At 44.7% G+C, this 16,077-nt stretch overlaps 1 protein-coding gene across 1 annotated transcript in view; it reads right to left on the bottom strand.

Moving 5' to 3' along the window:
• Positions 1-653: 653 nt before the first annotated feature.
• NEUROD4 (neuronal differentiation 4) overlaps positions 654-16,077 on the bottom strand; it is a 30,319-nt gene continuing 14,895 nt past the window's right edge. Inside the window, exon 2 of the mRNA XM_038378956.2 lies at positions 654-4,112. Coding sequence (XP_038234884.1) covers positions 3,108-4,103 — 996 coding nt within the window. The 5' untranslated portion in view covers positions 4,104-4,112 and the 3' untranslated portion in view covers positions 654-3,107. The remainder of the gene's footprint in view (positions 4,113-16,077) is intronic.

A 16,077-nucleotide genomic window follows, 5' to 3' on the forward strand; every position in this document is an offset into this window, starting at 1 on the left:
GCCCGGGAAAGGAACAAAGCCCAGAGGAGGAGGGGCTGGAGATTTTTTCAGTTTGGGGCTGGCTGGGGACATGGAGTGAAGTGCAGACGTGGTTGTTTGGTTCACTGCCCCCCAAAATGGACCCGGCTGACGTTCTCTGTACCTACAAGCTCTGGTTTAGACCATGTTCCTGTTGTCTAATAAACCTTCTGTTTTACTGGCTGGCTGAGAGTCACGTCTGACTGTGAAGTTGGGGTGCAGGACCTTCTGGCTTCCCCAGGAGCCCACCTGGGCAGACTCACTGTGGGAAGCGCACGGAGGGGCAGAGGATGCTGGATGCTCCAAGGTCAGACCCAGGAAGGTGGAAACTGTGTGAGCCGTGTGTCCTGAAGACAGTCTGCTCACAGAAAGGAGACTTCCCCAGAGTCCTGCCTGGCTTCGTAGGAAGCAGTTCCAGAGCATCACCCAGGGACTCCGTGACACACCCCATCCCAGCACACATTACACCCTGTTCTGAGACATGTAGAGCCCAATCCAGCTCCTAGTGAAGTCAATGGGAATCACTCTCCTTGCTTTCATTGGAGGTGGCCCAGGCCCTGACATCAATACCGTTACAGCTGGAGTGAGAGTCTGTGCAACATGGGTGGTGGGAGGCTAGCCAACTGCTCATCTGCCCTGGATTCAGCAAGAGCAGAAAAAGAGAAAACACGAAAACAATCCACAGCCTTGAGCAAGACCATTTACAACAAGAGCCACAGCTTTATTTGAGCCAACAAGCCGATTTTGCTTTCTTTACAAAAGGATAGAATGTTTGCTCTTAGTACAAAACAAAATGAACCAATAATAATAATGCTAGGGGCTGTACAAACAGGTTCCTTTGGAGTTTGAGACATTACAAAATTCCAAACTCTATACAAATTTCCTCTGCAAAATAGTGAGGATTCCCCATAAAGGGCTCTCTAGGCCAACAGTCATAGAGTGGGATTCCAAAAATAGTTGCCTGGCTTTTCTTGAAAGGAAAACAAAAATAATTGCATTGCATAGCCTTTAAAAGTTATTGCTCATATAGAAGTGTTTAGGGACGGAATCAGGAACTGATAGGCAAGGTCCTACAAAGAGCTTCGAAACAATGAAAAAGGGCAACATTAAATATGCAATTCCTTGGTTAAATACTTGGTTTAATAACCAGAAGATGGGCACAGAAGCAGCAGAGGGAGAATAAATTAAATAAATAATGTCTAATAAATAATCATGGAGCAACAGCACTGCAAAAACCTACATGCATTTCCCCACAAAGCTAAACTCCAACTAGACACTTTAAAGTTGATTGGGAAACAAGCAGGTTATTTAGCACATTCCACATTTTCTGTAAAATGGAAAGAAAATAAATTAGACCCAGTTAAATAATAAATAAGAGAGAAACTTAAGACACACTTATTTTGGCAGGATCTGTTTTCAAAACACAGGGTATGATAAATATAATACAAACCATAATGACACATTTGCCCTGGCCATGTATGTGTCTGTGGTTTAGTTCAAAACACTTTTTAAATTATTATGTCCAAGTTTTACATGAGAGATATTTGTGCTTCTGCAAGGTGAAGCGTCTTACGGTTTGGAGTCTTCGGTTTCTCTGCAGGTTACATGTAACTGCACCACATGCTTCTGCACATGGTCTCAGACATGGCCTGAAAAAGCGTTTCATGCTCTGATAATCTCATGCTGGTTTTGAGCAACACAAAAAGTGCTGAATGACAGTATTTCACTGGAGGGAGATTGGCAGCCTCAGGACAGGTGTAGGAGGCAATTTCCTTGAAGCTTTGAACCTGGGCCGATCTTCTAGTGCCTGATTGAGAAGGGGACAGTGAAGACAAAGTGTCCAGGGTTTCAAGCTTCTTGTCTCCATGGAGTTAGACACTTCAGGAGGGAATAATAATTTTGTTCTTGCTAGGAGGACAGGGGATGTTTGGGAGCTGGGAGGATAACAAATGCATCAAAGAGCTGGCTGGGAGAACCTACCACAGCAGATGTCTTTTTGCACATTTATTTTAGTGCTGTCTGTATCTGGTTCAGATAATCGCCACCTTTCCCAGCCAATAAAGCCACGGCTGGACTTGAGAAACCATTAGGAAAAAGCTGAGCTGCCTTTCCCAGGAGCATAGTCCATGTTATGCTGATCATTCAGAACGAAAACCCTGCATGCTGCCCTCAGAACAGTGGTTATTAATCATGTGGCTGAGATGCATCCACACTCTGGGAGTATCTTGCATCTAAATTGTGTTGGTGGGAATCCTCAGGATAAAGTCTGGGTGCAAAGGCAAGGTTCTGGTGCTAAGACACCCCAAAGAAGGATCTAAAGGGAGACCTATTTGATTGGCAACAGACAAAGAGAAGGTTTGTCCAGTGGCTACTGCACTGATCCTTCTTCGCCCCCTGGCAGGGATGGAGATTTCTGCAGTATCTTTTTCAGGTTCCAGTCTAGCTGTCTGTGTTTGTCTCTCTTTCTTGATTCAAGCTCCTTTGGGAGGCAGTTATGACTCAATTGACTCAATTTCTTCTGTTAATGGCTGTTTCTTTTATCAGTTCCAAATTCCAGAATTCAGCAACCAGGTTTCCCCCCGGATGGATCAGTGTGTTGGATTCTGTTGCTTGCAGCAGAAGCCTGGTGAGGAGTGGCTGTTCCGTTCCAATACTGGATGCATCTGGAACCAGTGTAGAGCCCTGAATGGTGCAGATAGCTTGAAATACTCTGCAGGCTCCTACCCCCACCACTGTATCTCTCAGGGTGTCTGCAGAAGGGGGCATTGGATGTTTCATTTAAGAGCCAAAGTATCATCCCTGTGTGTGCTTGACTGTCAATAAATAAAGAAGGAGACAGTCACGGAGTTTCTGGGGGCAAACATGAAAACCAGCAAAATAGCACAACTAAACAATTGTCAAGACAGTGTGAAAGGGGCTAGCAGAGATTTTCATAGGAGTGTCTCAATGAGACCAGTCCAGAGATCTTTCATACAGCTTTGGAGCAGTGATATCCCTGTCCCAGTCGTGTTCACTCCAGAAACATCTACACCGCCTGGCTGCATTTCTCTTGATTCTCATATGTTCATGTCGTACTGTCATCTTTCTCATTATTCATTAAATATGGTGTTGAGCTGGGGCCCAACCACATGGTGCGGGTAGGACTCGTAGTTCATGTCTATGGGGAGCTCGTAGCGGGGCACTGTGCTTTGGAAATGAGACGTGTGTCCATGAGCTCCAGCCAGGCTCACCGAAGGGTAGTGGGCCATGAACGTGTAGGACTTGTCCAGATCTGGAGACCCATCCTGCTTCAAGGAGAAGTTCCCACTGATGCTCAGGGGAGGCGTCAGGGGTCCTTCATATGGTGGAGTGGTGCAGTCTGGGTGGTGGCTCCCAAAGGAAGGATCCACCAAACTTTTGAAGGTGGGAGGCTTTAGATGTAAGAGGTGAGTTTCCATGTTCCCATAGGGGGGGCTCGGCAATCCCGGGGATTGGTAGTTGAAGGTATGGTTGGGTATGACAGAGTCACACACTGGGGACTTCTCTTCATGCTTCTCAAGGAAGAGGGACTGAGGCCCCAGCTGCAGACAGCCGGCAACTAGGTTACTGGTTGGTTGTGACAGACCTTTGCAGAGCATCTCCACAAAGCCCTTCCCTTCTGGGGTCTGCCCAGTCTCCAGCACCTCAGACAGAGCCCATATATAATTCCTTGCAAGCCTCAGAGTCTCAATCTTGGACAGCTTCTGAGTCTTGGAGTAACAAGGCATCACCCTCCTCAGATTATCCAGAGCATCATTCAGACCATGCATCCGAGTGCGCTCCCTGGCATTGGCCTTGACCCGCCGGGCCCTGAACCGCTCCAGACGTGCCTTGGTCATTTTCTTCTTCTTTGGTCCTCTTCTCTTAGGCTTTTCTCCATCCTCCTCCTCCTCCTCCTCCTCCTCAATGCTGTCATGTTCTTCGTTCAAGCCAGCCATCATTCCATAGGGGGCTTGTCTGCTGTCTTCTTCCTTCATTTCATCTTGGGAGCTCAGGGCTTCATCCATCCATGACTGGGAGCTGACAAGCTCTGACATCTCTTTGGGTTTGGCATATGTCTTGGTCATCTCTGATGTCTGCACCAAAGAAAACAGTGGGTGTTAATAAGGCCCAGGCCAGGGACTCACTCATCACTTCACATGCATCAGAAATTGAATGCAAGATCACCTTCCAATAATGTTAATGTTACAGAACAAATCTATGAATAACAGGCAGTATCTATCTCTGCATCTATCTGTCTATCTCTCTGCCTATGTGGCTACAGTATCTAATATAATCTATCTATCTATGTTTTTATTCCATGCCTATCACTGTGGTATCTGAGCATCATGTACATAGATTTCAGTGGCTTTGACTCCTGCCAGCTGGGATGAGCTTCTCCCAAGAGCACAAGGCAGAGGAATCTCCTGCACTCCCTAGTCAAGGAGCTGTATTTTGGGAGCAGTAGACCGCAAGTTCTGTCCATCCCCTCCATCCCCCTTCCATACTGCATAGATGGGATTTACCAGTGAGCACAGTGTTCCTTATTATACATGGTTGTGTGCCCAGCCTCTGGATTCAATCCCCTCTTACCCCTGGATGTTAAGGGTTCATTTTGCCTAAGAGGGGGAGCATGGACATACCAGCTAGTTGTGGAACCACTGCCCTTCTGGATAGCATTAGAACTCAGTGAGAGTTTGTTTGTCACCTCTGCAGTACTGGAGGAGAAGAACACTAAAGTCTCATGCTGATGTTGTGCAGATCTGCCATTCAGGGTCTCATGGGTTCCAGTGACTGAGTTTTATGGATTTTTTTACTCCTTTAAATTTCACTGTGAGTGTTTAAAGTCTGAATTCAGTCTGGCTCCATGAGGCTTATGACCTGCCCGGCCATGCTGGGGCTTCACTCTGCACGGCATGGAACAGGGATGGATTTGTCTGATTGCTTCATGGCTGGTTGGAAAATAAAAATAAAGGGAACGATCCTACTCTGTGTGCTGGAGATATGCAGGAGGCGGGAGAGGGACAGATCTCCACAGAGCAATTTGGGTTGAACCAGGCAGACCTCATCCTGAAAGTCCCCAGGGCAGACACAGCAATGCTAGCTCAGCCCCTCTGGAGAAGGGGTAGCATATTCCCTGCTCCACCATCTTCCCAATCCACCATGTCCTGTGGCTGATGAGCTGGAGCATGGGACTCTCAAACTTTTTAATGCAGCTGACTTGGCGGTATAGGGGTCCTGGCTAGCTGGGAGAGGGCTCCCATCATAGCAAAGGTTGAGAATTACTGAGCTAAGAAAAGGCTAAGGTTTACTCTTGTAAAGTGTGTGTGTGTGTGTGTGTGTGCACACATGTATGTGTGCACGCACATGTGTGTGTGTGCCATTTAGTGTGTGTGAGCATATGTGCATTCTTTCTGCCTGGCTGTGGAATTGTGTTGCTGTTTGGAACATGGGCACCTCTGTGCTAGTTTGGCTTAGCATCTCTGTGTTCAGGACTCTCATGCCCTCTTTTTTAGAGTGCTGAGCTCGTGTGGCTCCCACTGACTGTGGATGGGACTGTCAGTCTCCAGAGCTCTGGAAGCTAGGCTTATGGATAGGGCATCCCTATGCAGAAATAAACTCTGATCCAGGACCAGGAGTTTGAGCACCAGCTCAACACACAGTAAAGCAGGTTCAAATGTTGAAAAAGTAATAGCAAAAAAAAATTTAAGTACATCAGAAGCAGGAAGCCTGTTAAACAACTAGTGGGGCCACTGGACGATCGAGATGCTAAAGGAACACTTAAGGATGATAGGCCATTGCGGAGAAATTAAATGCCATCTTTGCATCGGTCTTCATGACCAAGGATGTGAGGGAGATTCCCAAGCCCTGAGCCATTCTTTTAGGTGACAAAACTGAGGAACTGTCCCAGATTGAGGTGTCAGTAGAGGAGATTTGGGAACAAACTGATAAACTAAACAGTAATAAGTCACCAGGACTAGATGGCATTCACCCAAGAGTTCTGAAGGAACTCAAATGTGAAATTGCAGAACTACTAACTGTCGTTTGTAACCTATCATTTAAATCAGCTTCTGTACCACATGACTGGAGGGTAGCTAATGTGACGCCAATTTTTAAAAAGGGCTCCAGAAGTGATCCCAGCAATTACAGGCCAGTAAGCCCGACTTCAGTACCAGGCAAAGTGGTTAAACCTATAGTAAAGGACAAAATTGTCAGACACATAGATGAACATAATTTGTTGGGGAAGAGTCAACATAGTTTTTGTAAGGGGAAATCATCACTCACCAATCTACTAGAATTCTTTAGGGAGTCAACAAGCATGTGGACAATGGGGACCCAGTGGATATAGTATACTTGGATTTTCAGAAAGCCTTTGACAAAATCCCTCACCAAAGGCTCGTAAGCAAAGCAAACTGTCATGGGATAAGAGGGAAGGTCCTCTCATGGATCTGTAACTAATTAAAGGATAGGAAATAAAGGGTAGGAATTAATGTCCTGTTTTCAAAATGTAGGGAGGTAAATAGTGGTGTTCCCCAGGGACCAGTACTATTCAACATATTCATAAATGATCTGGAAAAGGGGATGAACAGTGAAGTGGCAAAATTTGCAGATGATACAAATCTACTCAAGATAGTTAAGTCCCAAGCTGACTGTGAAGAGCTACAAAGGGATCTCACAAAACTGGGTGACTGGGCAACAAAATGGCAAATGAAATTCAATGTTGATAAATGCAAAGTAATGCACATTGGAAAACATAATTCCAACTATACATATAAAATGATAGGGTCTACATTAGCTTTTACCACTCAAGAAAGAGATCTTGGCGTAATGGTGGATAGTTCTCTGAAAACATCCACTCAGTGTGCAGTGGCAGTCAAAAAAGCTAACAGAGTATTGGAAATCATTAAGAAAGGGATAGAAAATAAGACATAAAATATTATATTGCCTCTATATAAAACAATGGTACACTCACATCTTGAATACTGCATGCAGATGTGGTTGCCCCATCTCAAAAAAAGATCTATTGGAATTGGGAAAGGTTCAGAAAAGGGCAACAAAAATGATGAGGGGTATGGAACAGCTTCTGTATGAGGAGAGATTAATAAAACTGGGACTTTTCAGCTTGGAAAAGAGAAGACTAAGGGGAGATATGATAGAGGTCTATAAAATCATGACTGGGGTGGAGAAAGTAAATAAGGAAGTGTTATTTACTCCTCATAACAAAGAATTAGGGGTCCCCAAATGAAATTAATAGCCAGCAGGTTTAAAACAAATAAAAGGAAACAATGAGGAGTCCGGTGGCACATTAAAGATGACCAGATCGATTTGGGCATAAGCTTTCGTGGGTAGAAAACCCACTTCTTCAGATGCATGGAGTGAAAATTACACATACAGGCATAAATACCATAAGGTAAGTCACTTCTCTTCATGTGCAAATATATATTTATTTTTGTATCTGTAATTTTTACTCCATGCATCTGAAGAAGTTGGTTTTTTACTCATGAAAGCTTATGCCCAAATAAATCTGATCGTCTTTAAGGTGCCACTGGACTCCTCATTGTTTTTGTGGATACAGACTAACACGGCTACCCATCTGATAATCAAAAGGAAGTATTTCTTCACACAACGCACAGTCAACCTGTGGAACTCCTTGTCAGAGGATGTTGTGAAGGCCAAGACTATAACAGGGTTCAGAAAAGAACTAGATAAATTCATGGAGGAGAGATCCATCAATGGCTATTAGCCAGGATGGGCAGGGATGGTGTCCCTAGCCTCTCTTTGCCAGAAGCTGGGAATGGGCAATAGGGGATGGATCACTTGATGATTACCTGTTCTGTTCATTCCCTCTGGAGCACCTGGCATTGCCACTGTCAGAAGACAGGATTCTGGGCTAGAGGGACCTTTGGTCTGACCCAGTATGGCCATTCTTTTGTTCTTATCTTCATAATGCTAGTCTCAGGGCCTCACAGTGCGGGTGTTGACATGCTGTGCAAGCCCCTTATCTAGCAGTGCAAAGACCCTGCAAGCCAATTGGGTGCATCATCGCTCTGAAGAAGGTGCCATCCAAGCTTCTTTTGCAGGAAGTTTGGCCACAATGGAATAGAGCCTGGGCGTCATTGAGGAGGTCTCTTGCAGAGGATTTCTCCTGAACATGTAGCCACGATGATGCGGGGGGGGAGGGGGGTTGTCTGTCTGTCTATCTGTTACAGTGCATGGTTAGATCAGGAGCTGGTACTTACTCTGGATTCTGTAGATGTGAAACCAATGTTTGCTACATACAGGCAGTGCCAGAGACAAGCAATGAAAAGAAAGGGCCATGCTGATGGATGAGAGGAAGGAAGGGCCGGTAGATCAGACATTGGTCTGGAACTCAGGAGAGCTGTGGTCAATTCCTGGCTCTGCTACAGACTCGCTGAGTGACCTCAGGCAAGTCACTTCATCTGTCTGTGCCTCAGTTCCCCCACCTGGAAAACAGGGACAATTACTCTGCCTTTGTGTCTTGTCTGGATAGGTTGTAAGCTCCCTGGAGAAAGCCCACTACTCCCCATGGATCTGTGCAATGCCCAGCACAGTGCAGGCTTGACATGGCTGGGGCATTTAAGTGCTACTGCATCATAAGTAAACATGTAAAATCAAATGGCTCTGATGGGTGGGTTAGATCTCAGCAAGAACCTATTAGACATATATTGTCCCTGGCTCTCTCACAATGGGCTGCAACTTGCCATCTGAGTTCTGGTAGATATAACGTCTTGCATGTACTGAGTTGTTTCAGTCCTTACAGGTCATTTAAGGCTCCTCTTCTAAAGGCCAAATACCAGGCAGCACGAAAACCTGATCTCGGTAGGAGACAGGGGCAGAGCCCTCTGTGAGCTGCTCTGGTTTTCATTTTTCTGCATTAGCTCTTGTAACCTGAGCTTGTTTGCCTGGAAGTTCGTTTACCTCTGCTGCATAATTAATACAGTCACACTGCACAAAACAGCCTGGGTTTCATGTTAATCAGCTCCCCAAATCCTGTCAGCTTGACTGACTCATTTAATAAAGCTTAAAGTGTAAGCAGCTTTATTGAAAGTGTGCCGTCCAAGCAATGGGTCAACTGGCCACCATCCCATCCAATGTGGAAAATCCCACATTTAATATGCATCATGGGGCTTGTGCAGTGGATTAGGGTCTTAATTGCTGCAAACATGAGTCACATCCCAGAAGAACCAGGTAGGCACTAATTAGCAACAGTAATAGGAAGTAGTCACATGATATTTTCCTATTAAATCAATCATAGAATATCAGGGTTGGAAGGGACCTCAGGAGGTCATCTAGTCCAACCCCCTGCTCAAAGCAGGACCAATCCCCAACTAAAGCATCCCAGCCAGGGCAATGTGGGCAAATATGACAGGAAACATTTTGGGGCCATATCTTTGGATGCAGCCAAGCCATGAGGGGGTATGTCTTAGAGATTTCATTGCTCTCCTCTGTGCTAGGGAGCAGCCAGGGACTGATCCATTCTCTGGCATATGGAAAGTCAGATTCTGGGCTGCTCTAATCTATATTGCAATGGCTCCCTATGGGTTGTTCCACTGCCCTAAGATGGCCAGAAAGCAAAGCAGCCCAGCCACACCTGATCCTGCCACAGCACATCCCTATGCAAGATAACCACTTGGGGCAGCTTTCCAGACCCTTTGCATCATGAGCTGAAGAACTGCTGCATTCGCTCTTCAGACTGGGGAGACTGTCAACCCACCAGCAAGGGCAGAAACTGCATGGGGTTAACTCCAAACTTCCATGCTCTGGTACTGAGCACAGGGCTAGCACTGACTGGAGGAGTTTGCCATCGCTGCCTACTTTGAAATCGAGAGTGGCTGTTCTTCTAAAAGATCTGCTCAAGTTCAACCAGGAATGAAGGCGAGGCAGGTCTCTGGCCCATGTTACAGGTCAGGCTACATGGCCACAGGGTCCCTTCTCACCTTTATCAATAATCTAGGAATGCAAAAGGTGAAGTGGGATTTAGTGGCTTGTCTCACCTTGATTTTAATGGGAGATCTCAGAATCCATGAGTGAGAATGATTAACCTGCCAGCATTGATCAGTTTGACAGGAATGCAGTAAAGTGAACAGTGTAGATAAGGGGAGGATCAGGGGAGTGCTAGGAACCCACAGCTGCAGGGTGTCCTGAGGGAGGGGAGGGAATGCCCCGGAGTGCCATTTCCAGTATCTGCAGAGCGCATGTGTTTGTGAGAGAGACAGAGGGAGAGAAAGAGGATGAAATCCAGTAATAATGTCCAGCCCCCAAAGGCTCAGGACACTGGCATGTAGTGCTCCATCACAGGAAGATATCCATTCATACAGCAATGTTTAGGCTGAAGGAGAAACGGTTTCAAAGCCCTTCAAAAACAGAGCAAGTGAAAAGAAAATCTGCATTGGGCTCAGTTTATTCTCCACTGAAATGCAGACACCTCTAGGATGGCCATGCAGAGGCTATAAAATGGTGCACAGCGACACTACCCAACAATCTACATTGGGTAAGGAAAGAAGATTCCCTTATCTAGCTGACAATGCAGGAAGAATGTGATCAGTTTCCTGAGCTGGAGTTTGAGCAGGATACTAGGCAGGACACTCCAGCTGCTGAAAAAAGTGTTCTGTTCTTTTTTTTAAGACTAAAAATGGCCAGCGCCTCTGTTCTATCCCCCACCCCAAAGAAGCCACCTCTCAGAGCACGGGGTCCCCTGGAATCAGACGAGGCTTGGGCTCAGTACTCAGGACTTGATTCTGCCACCCATTGCTGAGTCACACAGAGGCGAGCAAGCTCAATGTGACTAATGATGGGAGTCCGGAGTTACTCAGCAGGAGGGCCAGGGATATGGCCCATTAGAGGGAAGGGAATAAACAGCACCAGTCCTGGGGACATCCATGTGCTTTTTGTTGGCCTCACACAGCCAAACTCAACCGAGTTTGTCACTGAGCTGCAGGATCGTGGTACTAGCTGTTACCTAGGCAGCACAGATTTGCAGGGGGGGTCATGAAAAAGACAGAAAACAAACAGGTTTCAGAGTAGCAGCCGTGTTAGTCTGTATTCACAAAAAGAAAAGGAGTACTTGTGGCACCTTAGAGACTAACAAATTTATTAGAGCATAAGCTTTCGTGAGCTACAGCTCACTTCTGTAGCTCACGACAGCTTATGCTCTAACAAATTTGTTAGTCTCTAAGGTGCCACAAGTACTCCTTTTCTTTTTGAGAAAACAAACAGGTTTTGTTCATTGGACCTTTTACATTTTTCCCCATTTTCAGTGAAATATTCCAAGTGAATTTTTTTCAAAATGAAATGAAAATTTTTGTTTCATTTTTAATAATTTTGGTTTGAATTTTCAGGGATTTTTCCCCTTTCTCTCACTTATTTACATTTCTCCCTTTTATTTTCAATGGAAAAGTGGGAGGCAAAGGGGATAAAGAGTTTAAAATGGAAGTTGAAATAAGACTTTCTTTTGCAAAACTCTGTTCACATTTTTCCAGCGAAGAAACGTTTAAAAGTACGAGGCCCTGCTTTTTCCAGTTGGAAAAAGGGGGTTGGAAAATAAAACACTGAGAAAATTTCCCCTTATTTCAAAATAAAACATATTTAAAAATCAATATTTTTTTCAACAATTTTCATTCTGAACATTTTTCATTCCACAGTTTTTTGCAAAATGAAAAATTTCATTGAAAACTAATTTTTTTTTTCAAAAAACTCATTTTCTGTGAAAACTCATATTTTGACTAAAAGCTTTTTTGCAAAATAATGTCAAGCTACTCAACTGTTCTGACGGTGCTTCAGAGGAGAGAGAAACCAATGGGCAGGGCCTGCAGCAGGAACATCACAACCCAGGAAGCCCTAGTGAGGCTCAGGCATAAAGAAGGGGGATCCACTGGTCATGGTATTACCTTGGGACTTGGGACCCCTGGGTTTTTCATAGATTCCAAGGCCAGAAGGGATCATTGTGATTGTCTAGTCTGTCCTCCTGTATTGCACAGGCCAGTGACTGGGGGCATTGGGTATGGATTTGTAGATTCATAGATTCCAAGGCGAGAAGGGCCTGACCTGGTGTATAGCACAGGCCAGAGAGACCTGCCCCCAGTAACTCCTAGAGCAGAGTTTTTAGATACACATCCAATCTTGATGTTAAAATTGTCATTGATGAAGTGTCCACTACAACCTTTGGCAAATTGTCCCAATGGTTAATTATGTGCCCTGTTAAAAATCCACACTTTCTTTCCAGTCTGGATTTGTCTAGCTTCAACTTCCAGCCATTGGCTCATGTTAGACCTTTCATTGCTAGACCTAAGAACCAATTATTAAATATTTGTTCCCCATGTAGGGGTCTTACAGGTCTTGTAGACTGTGATCAAGTCTACAACCTTCTCTTCCTTAAGATAAATAGATTGAAATCCATGAGTCTCTCATTCTAGGGCAGGTTTTCTGATCCTTTGTTCATTCTCATGGCTCTTCTCTGACCGCTCTCCAATATATTAACATCCTTTTTGAATGATGTACATCAGAACTGGACACCGTATTCCAGCAGTGGTCACAACAGTGCTAAATACAGAGGTAAAATAACCTCTCTGCTCCTACTTGAGATTCCCCTGTTCATGCATCCAAGAATGCATTAGCCCTATTGGCCACAGCATTGCATATTCATATCAGCTCATTCAGCTGATTGCCCATTTTCAGTCACTGCTTAATCAAAATGTTATGCAGTATGAAGACAAAACCTTACAGAAGTCCAAGTCTATTACATCAACACTATTTCCTTTATCATCCAAACTTGTAATCTCAAAAAGAAAAAAAAAGCTATCAAATTAGTTTGACAGAATCTATTTTCTATAAACCCATGTTGATTGGCATTAATTATATTACCCTCCTTTAATTCTTTATTAACTGAGTCCTGTATCAGCTGCTCTCTTTTCTTGCCTCGGCTCAATATCAGATTAATCGGCCTATAATTACCCAAGTCATCCGGTTTACCCTTTTAAAATATACTTGTACAACATTAGCTTTCTTCCAGTTCTCTGGAACTTCCCTGATGTTCCAAGACTTATTGAAAAGCAACATTAACAGTGCAGTGAGATCCTCAGCCAACTCTTTTAAAACTCTTGGATGCACATAAACTGGATCTGCTGATTTAAAAATGTTTAATTTAGTAGTTTTACATTCTCCTGATATACTAGTGGAAGGGGAAAATGTTATCATCATCATAAGATAAGACTGCATTATCTGTTTTTTCCCAACAACAGATCAGAAATATTTATGGAACACTACTGCTTTTTCTGTATTGCTATTGAGAACTTTACCATTTCCATCTAGCAATATACTAATGCCATTGTCAGGATTCCTTTTGTTCCTAATATACTTTAAAAATTCCTTCTCATTGTGCTGACTCACAGAGAGCAGCATCCCCTACCAGATGACTCATAGCACTGAATGCAGGTGTCCTGCTGCGGGTGTCCTGTTTCTATCATGTGGGAGTCATTGGAGATACTGAGCAGTTCTCCATCAAAGGACTGTAATGAGTCACCCCCTCTCCCTTTCCCTCTCTAGCTGCATTAGCGAACATCAGACTGGGCTCTACCCATGGTTCCATGCTCATGCTTCGCTATCAAGGTTTCTTCCTCCAAAACAGCTGGTACCTGACATTGAGAGGGCTCTGGGCACTGTCTAAGACCAGGCTAGATGGATCCCTGCTCTGACAATGCCTCTGTTTTTCACCTTGCATTTCCTTTATGCTGGCACTTGGCACTAAACACCCAGCACATGATGGGTGGGCCAGTGCCTTTGGGGACAGAATATTCAATCCCCCCACACACACATATTCTCCAGAACCTGGCAAATTGGGACTCCCAGACAAACACTGTGGACCCCTGGCAGGTACTGACACTGTGATGGGTATTTCAGAACTGTTGGGGTCTCCAGAGCATGCATGTCATCCCCCAGAGCCGTTAGTATTATTGTTTCAATTGTGTTGGTAGGCAGCAGAAGCGCACACCAGGGCCATGTTGTGCCATGAAGGCAGTGTACAGACTCAGAGCAAGAGACAGCCCCTGCCCTGAAGGACTCAAGGCTGAACAAACACAGGTTGGGAGAAAAAGTTGAGTCATTATACCCATTTTGCAGATGGAAACTGAGGCCCAGAGCATTGCAATGACTTGGCCAGGGTCATACAGGGAGTCACTGGCAGAGCTGGATTTGAATCCAAGTCTCTTAAGCCCCAGCCCTGTGCGTTCATCATAGGCCCATCCTTCTTTTACCTGTGAGCCCCCTACTAAAGGATAAGGAAAGCCAGCATTTGTCAATACAAGCTTGACTGAGCTTCTTGGGACATAAAATCTGAGCATTACCCTAGAAGGAATTCCAAATCTGGATGAGATGCTCCCTTGGGCTCATCCCCTAATGGCCCTGAATCAGTTTTCACTGGAAAAATTAGCACATTTCTTTTTAAACTGGAGAGTTAAAGGCATTCCCCAGGTCTGGTCAGAAGAAGCCTGTTTTGGTGATTGCACTGATTTCCAAGCTAGTCTTCCCGGGGGATTCAGACTTAGGTACTATATATCTCCCACCCTGTACTGCCTGGCAGGTGGTCTGAGGGGCAGGGAGGGAGGTACTGAGGAGGGAAGGGCAGCATAGGCAGCTCCAGGCTGGAAAGGAGACACCCCAAGTTTCCTACCTGCTCCTGGGCCCATTCTAACCCCTCCAGGTCCCAATCCTGGGTCCTACTCTCACCTCTCTCCCAATCCCCACCATGCACAAGTTTATGCAGGAGCAGAGGTGTACACAATACTTCCATAGCAAGGGTGCTAATCCGCTGTCCCTCACCGCCCGGGGGTCAAGGCACTTCACAGTCTTTACTGTATTGATCCTTGAACTACCTGTGAGACAGAGCAGATGGGGAACAAAGGGCCAGAGAGTCTAAGTGATATGAGAAAGGTCACAGGGGGAGCAGCGGCAAGCCAGGGACGGGAGCCTCCGAACAATGGGGAAGTTCCAGAAAACTGGAAGAAAGCTAATGTTGTAACAGTTTTAAAAAAGGGTAAATGGGATGGCACAGGGAATTATAGGCCTGTCAGGCCAACATTGATCCTGAGCAGGATAATGGAGTGGGTGATATGGGACTGGATTAATAATGAACTAAAGGAGGGTGATGTCATTAATGTCAGTCAAAATGGGTTTATGGAAAATAGATCCTGAAAAACTAACTTGATAGCTTTTTTTGATGAGATTACAAGTTTGGTTGATAAAGGTAACAGTGTTGATGTAAAATATACTTAGGCTTCTGTAAGGCGTTTGACTTGGTGCTGCAGACATTTTGATTAAAGAACTAGAACAATATAAAATGTACATGGCACACATTAAATGGATTAAAAGCTGGCTAACTGATAGGTCTCAAAATGTAACTGTAAATGGGAAATTGTCATCACATAGGTCTGTTTCCAGTGGGGTCCCGCAGGGATTGGCTCTTGGCTCTACGCTGTTTAACATCTTTATCAATGACTTGGAAGAAAACATAAAATCATCAATTATATAGTTTGCAAATGGCACAAAAATTGAAGGGGGGGTTAACAATGAAGAGGACAGGTCAGTGATTCAGAGCAATCTAGATTGTTTGATAAACTGGGTGCAAGCAAACAATATATATTTTAATACAGCTAACTGAATGTACACAGCTAGGAACAAAGAATGTAGGCCCTGCTTACAGGATGGAGGCAGGGGCTCTATCCTGGGAAGCAGAGACTCTGAAAAAAGATTTAGGGGTTGTGGTGGATAATCAGATGAACATGAGCTCCCAAGGTACACTATGGCTGAAAGAGCTAATGTGATCCTGGGACGCATAAACAGGAGAATCTTATGTATGAGCAGAGAGGTTATTTTACATCTGTATTTGGCCCTGGTCCAAGTGCCGTTGGAATGCTGTGCCCACAATTCACAAAGGATGTTGATAAACTGAAGAGGATTCAGAGAAGAGCCATGAGAATGATTAAAGATTAGAAAACTTGCCTTATAGTGATATACTCAAGGAGCTCAGTCTATTTAGCTTAAGAAAGA

The sequence above is a fragment of the Dermochelys coriacea genome, chromosome 20 (genome assembly GCF_009764565.3).
Source record: "Dermochelys coriacea isolate rDerCor1 chromosome 20, rDerCor1.pri.v4, whole genome shotgun sequence".
In the NCBI taxonomy this organism is placed as follows: domain Eukaryota; kingdom Metazoa; phylum Chordata; order Testudines; family Dermochelyidae; genus Dermochelys; species Dermochelys coriacea.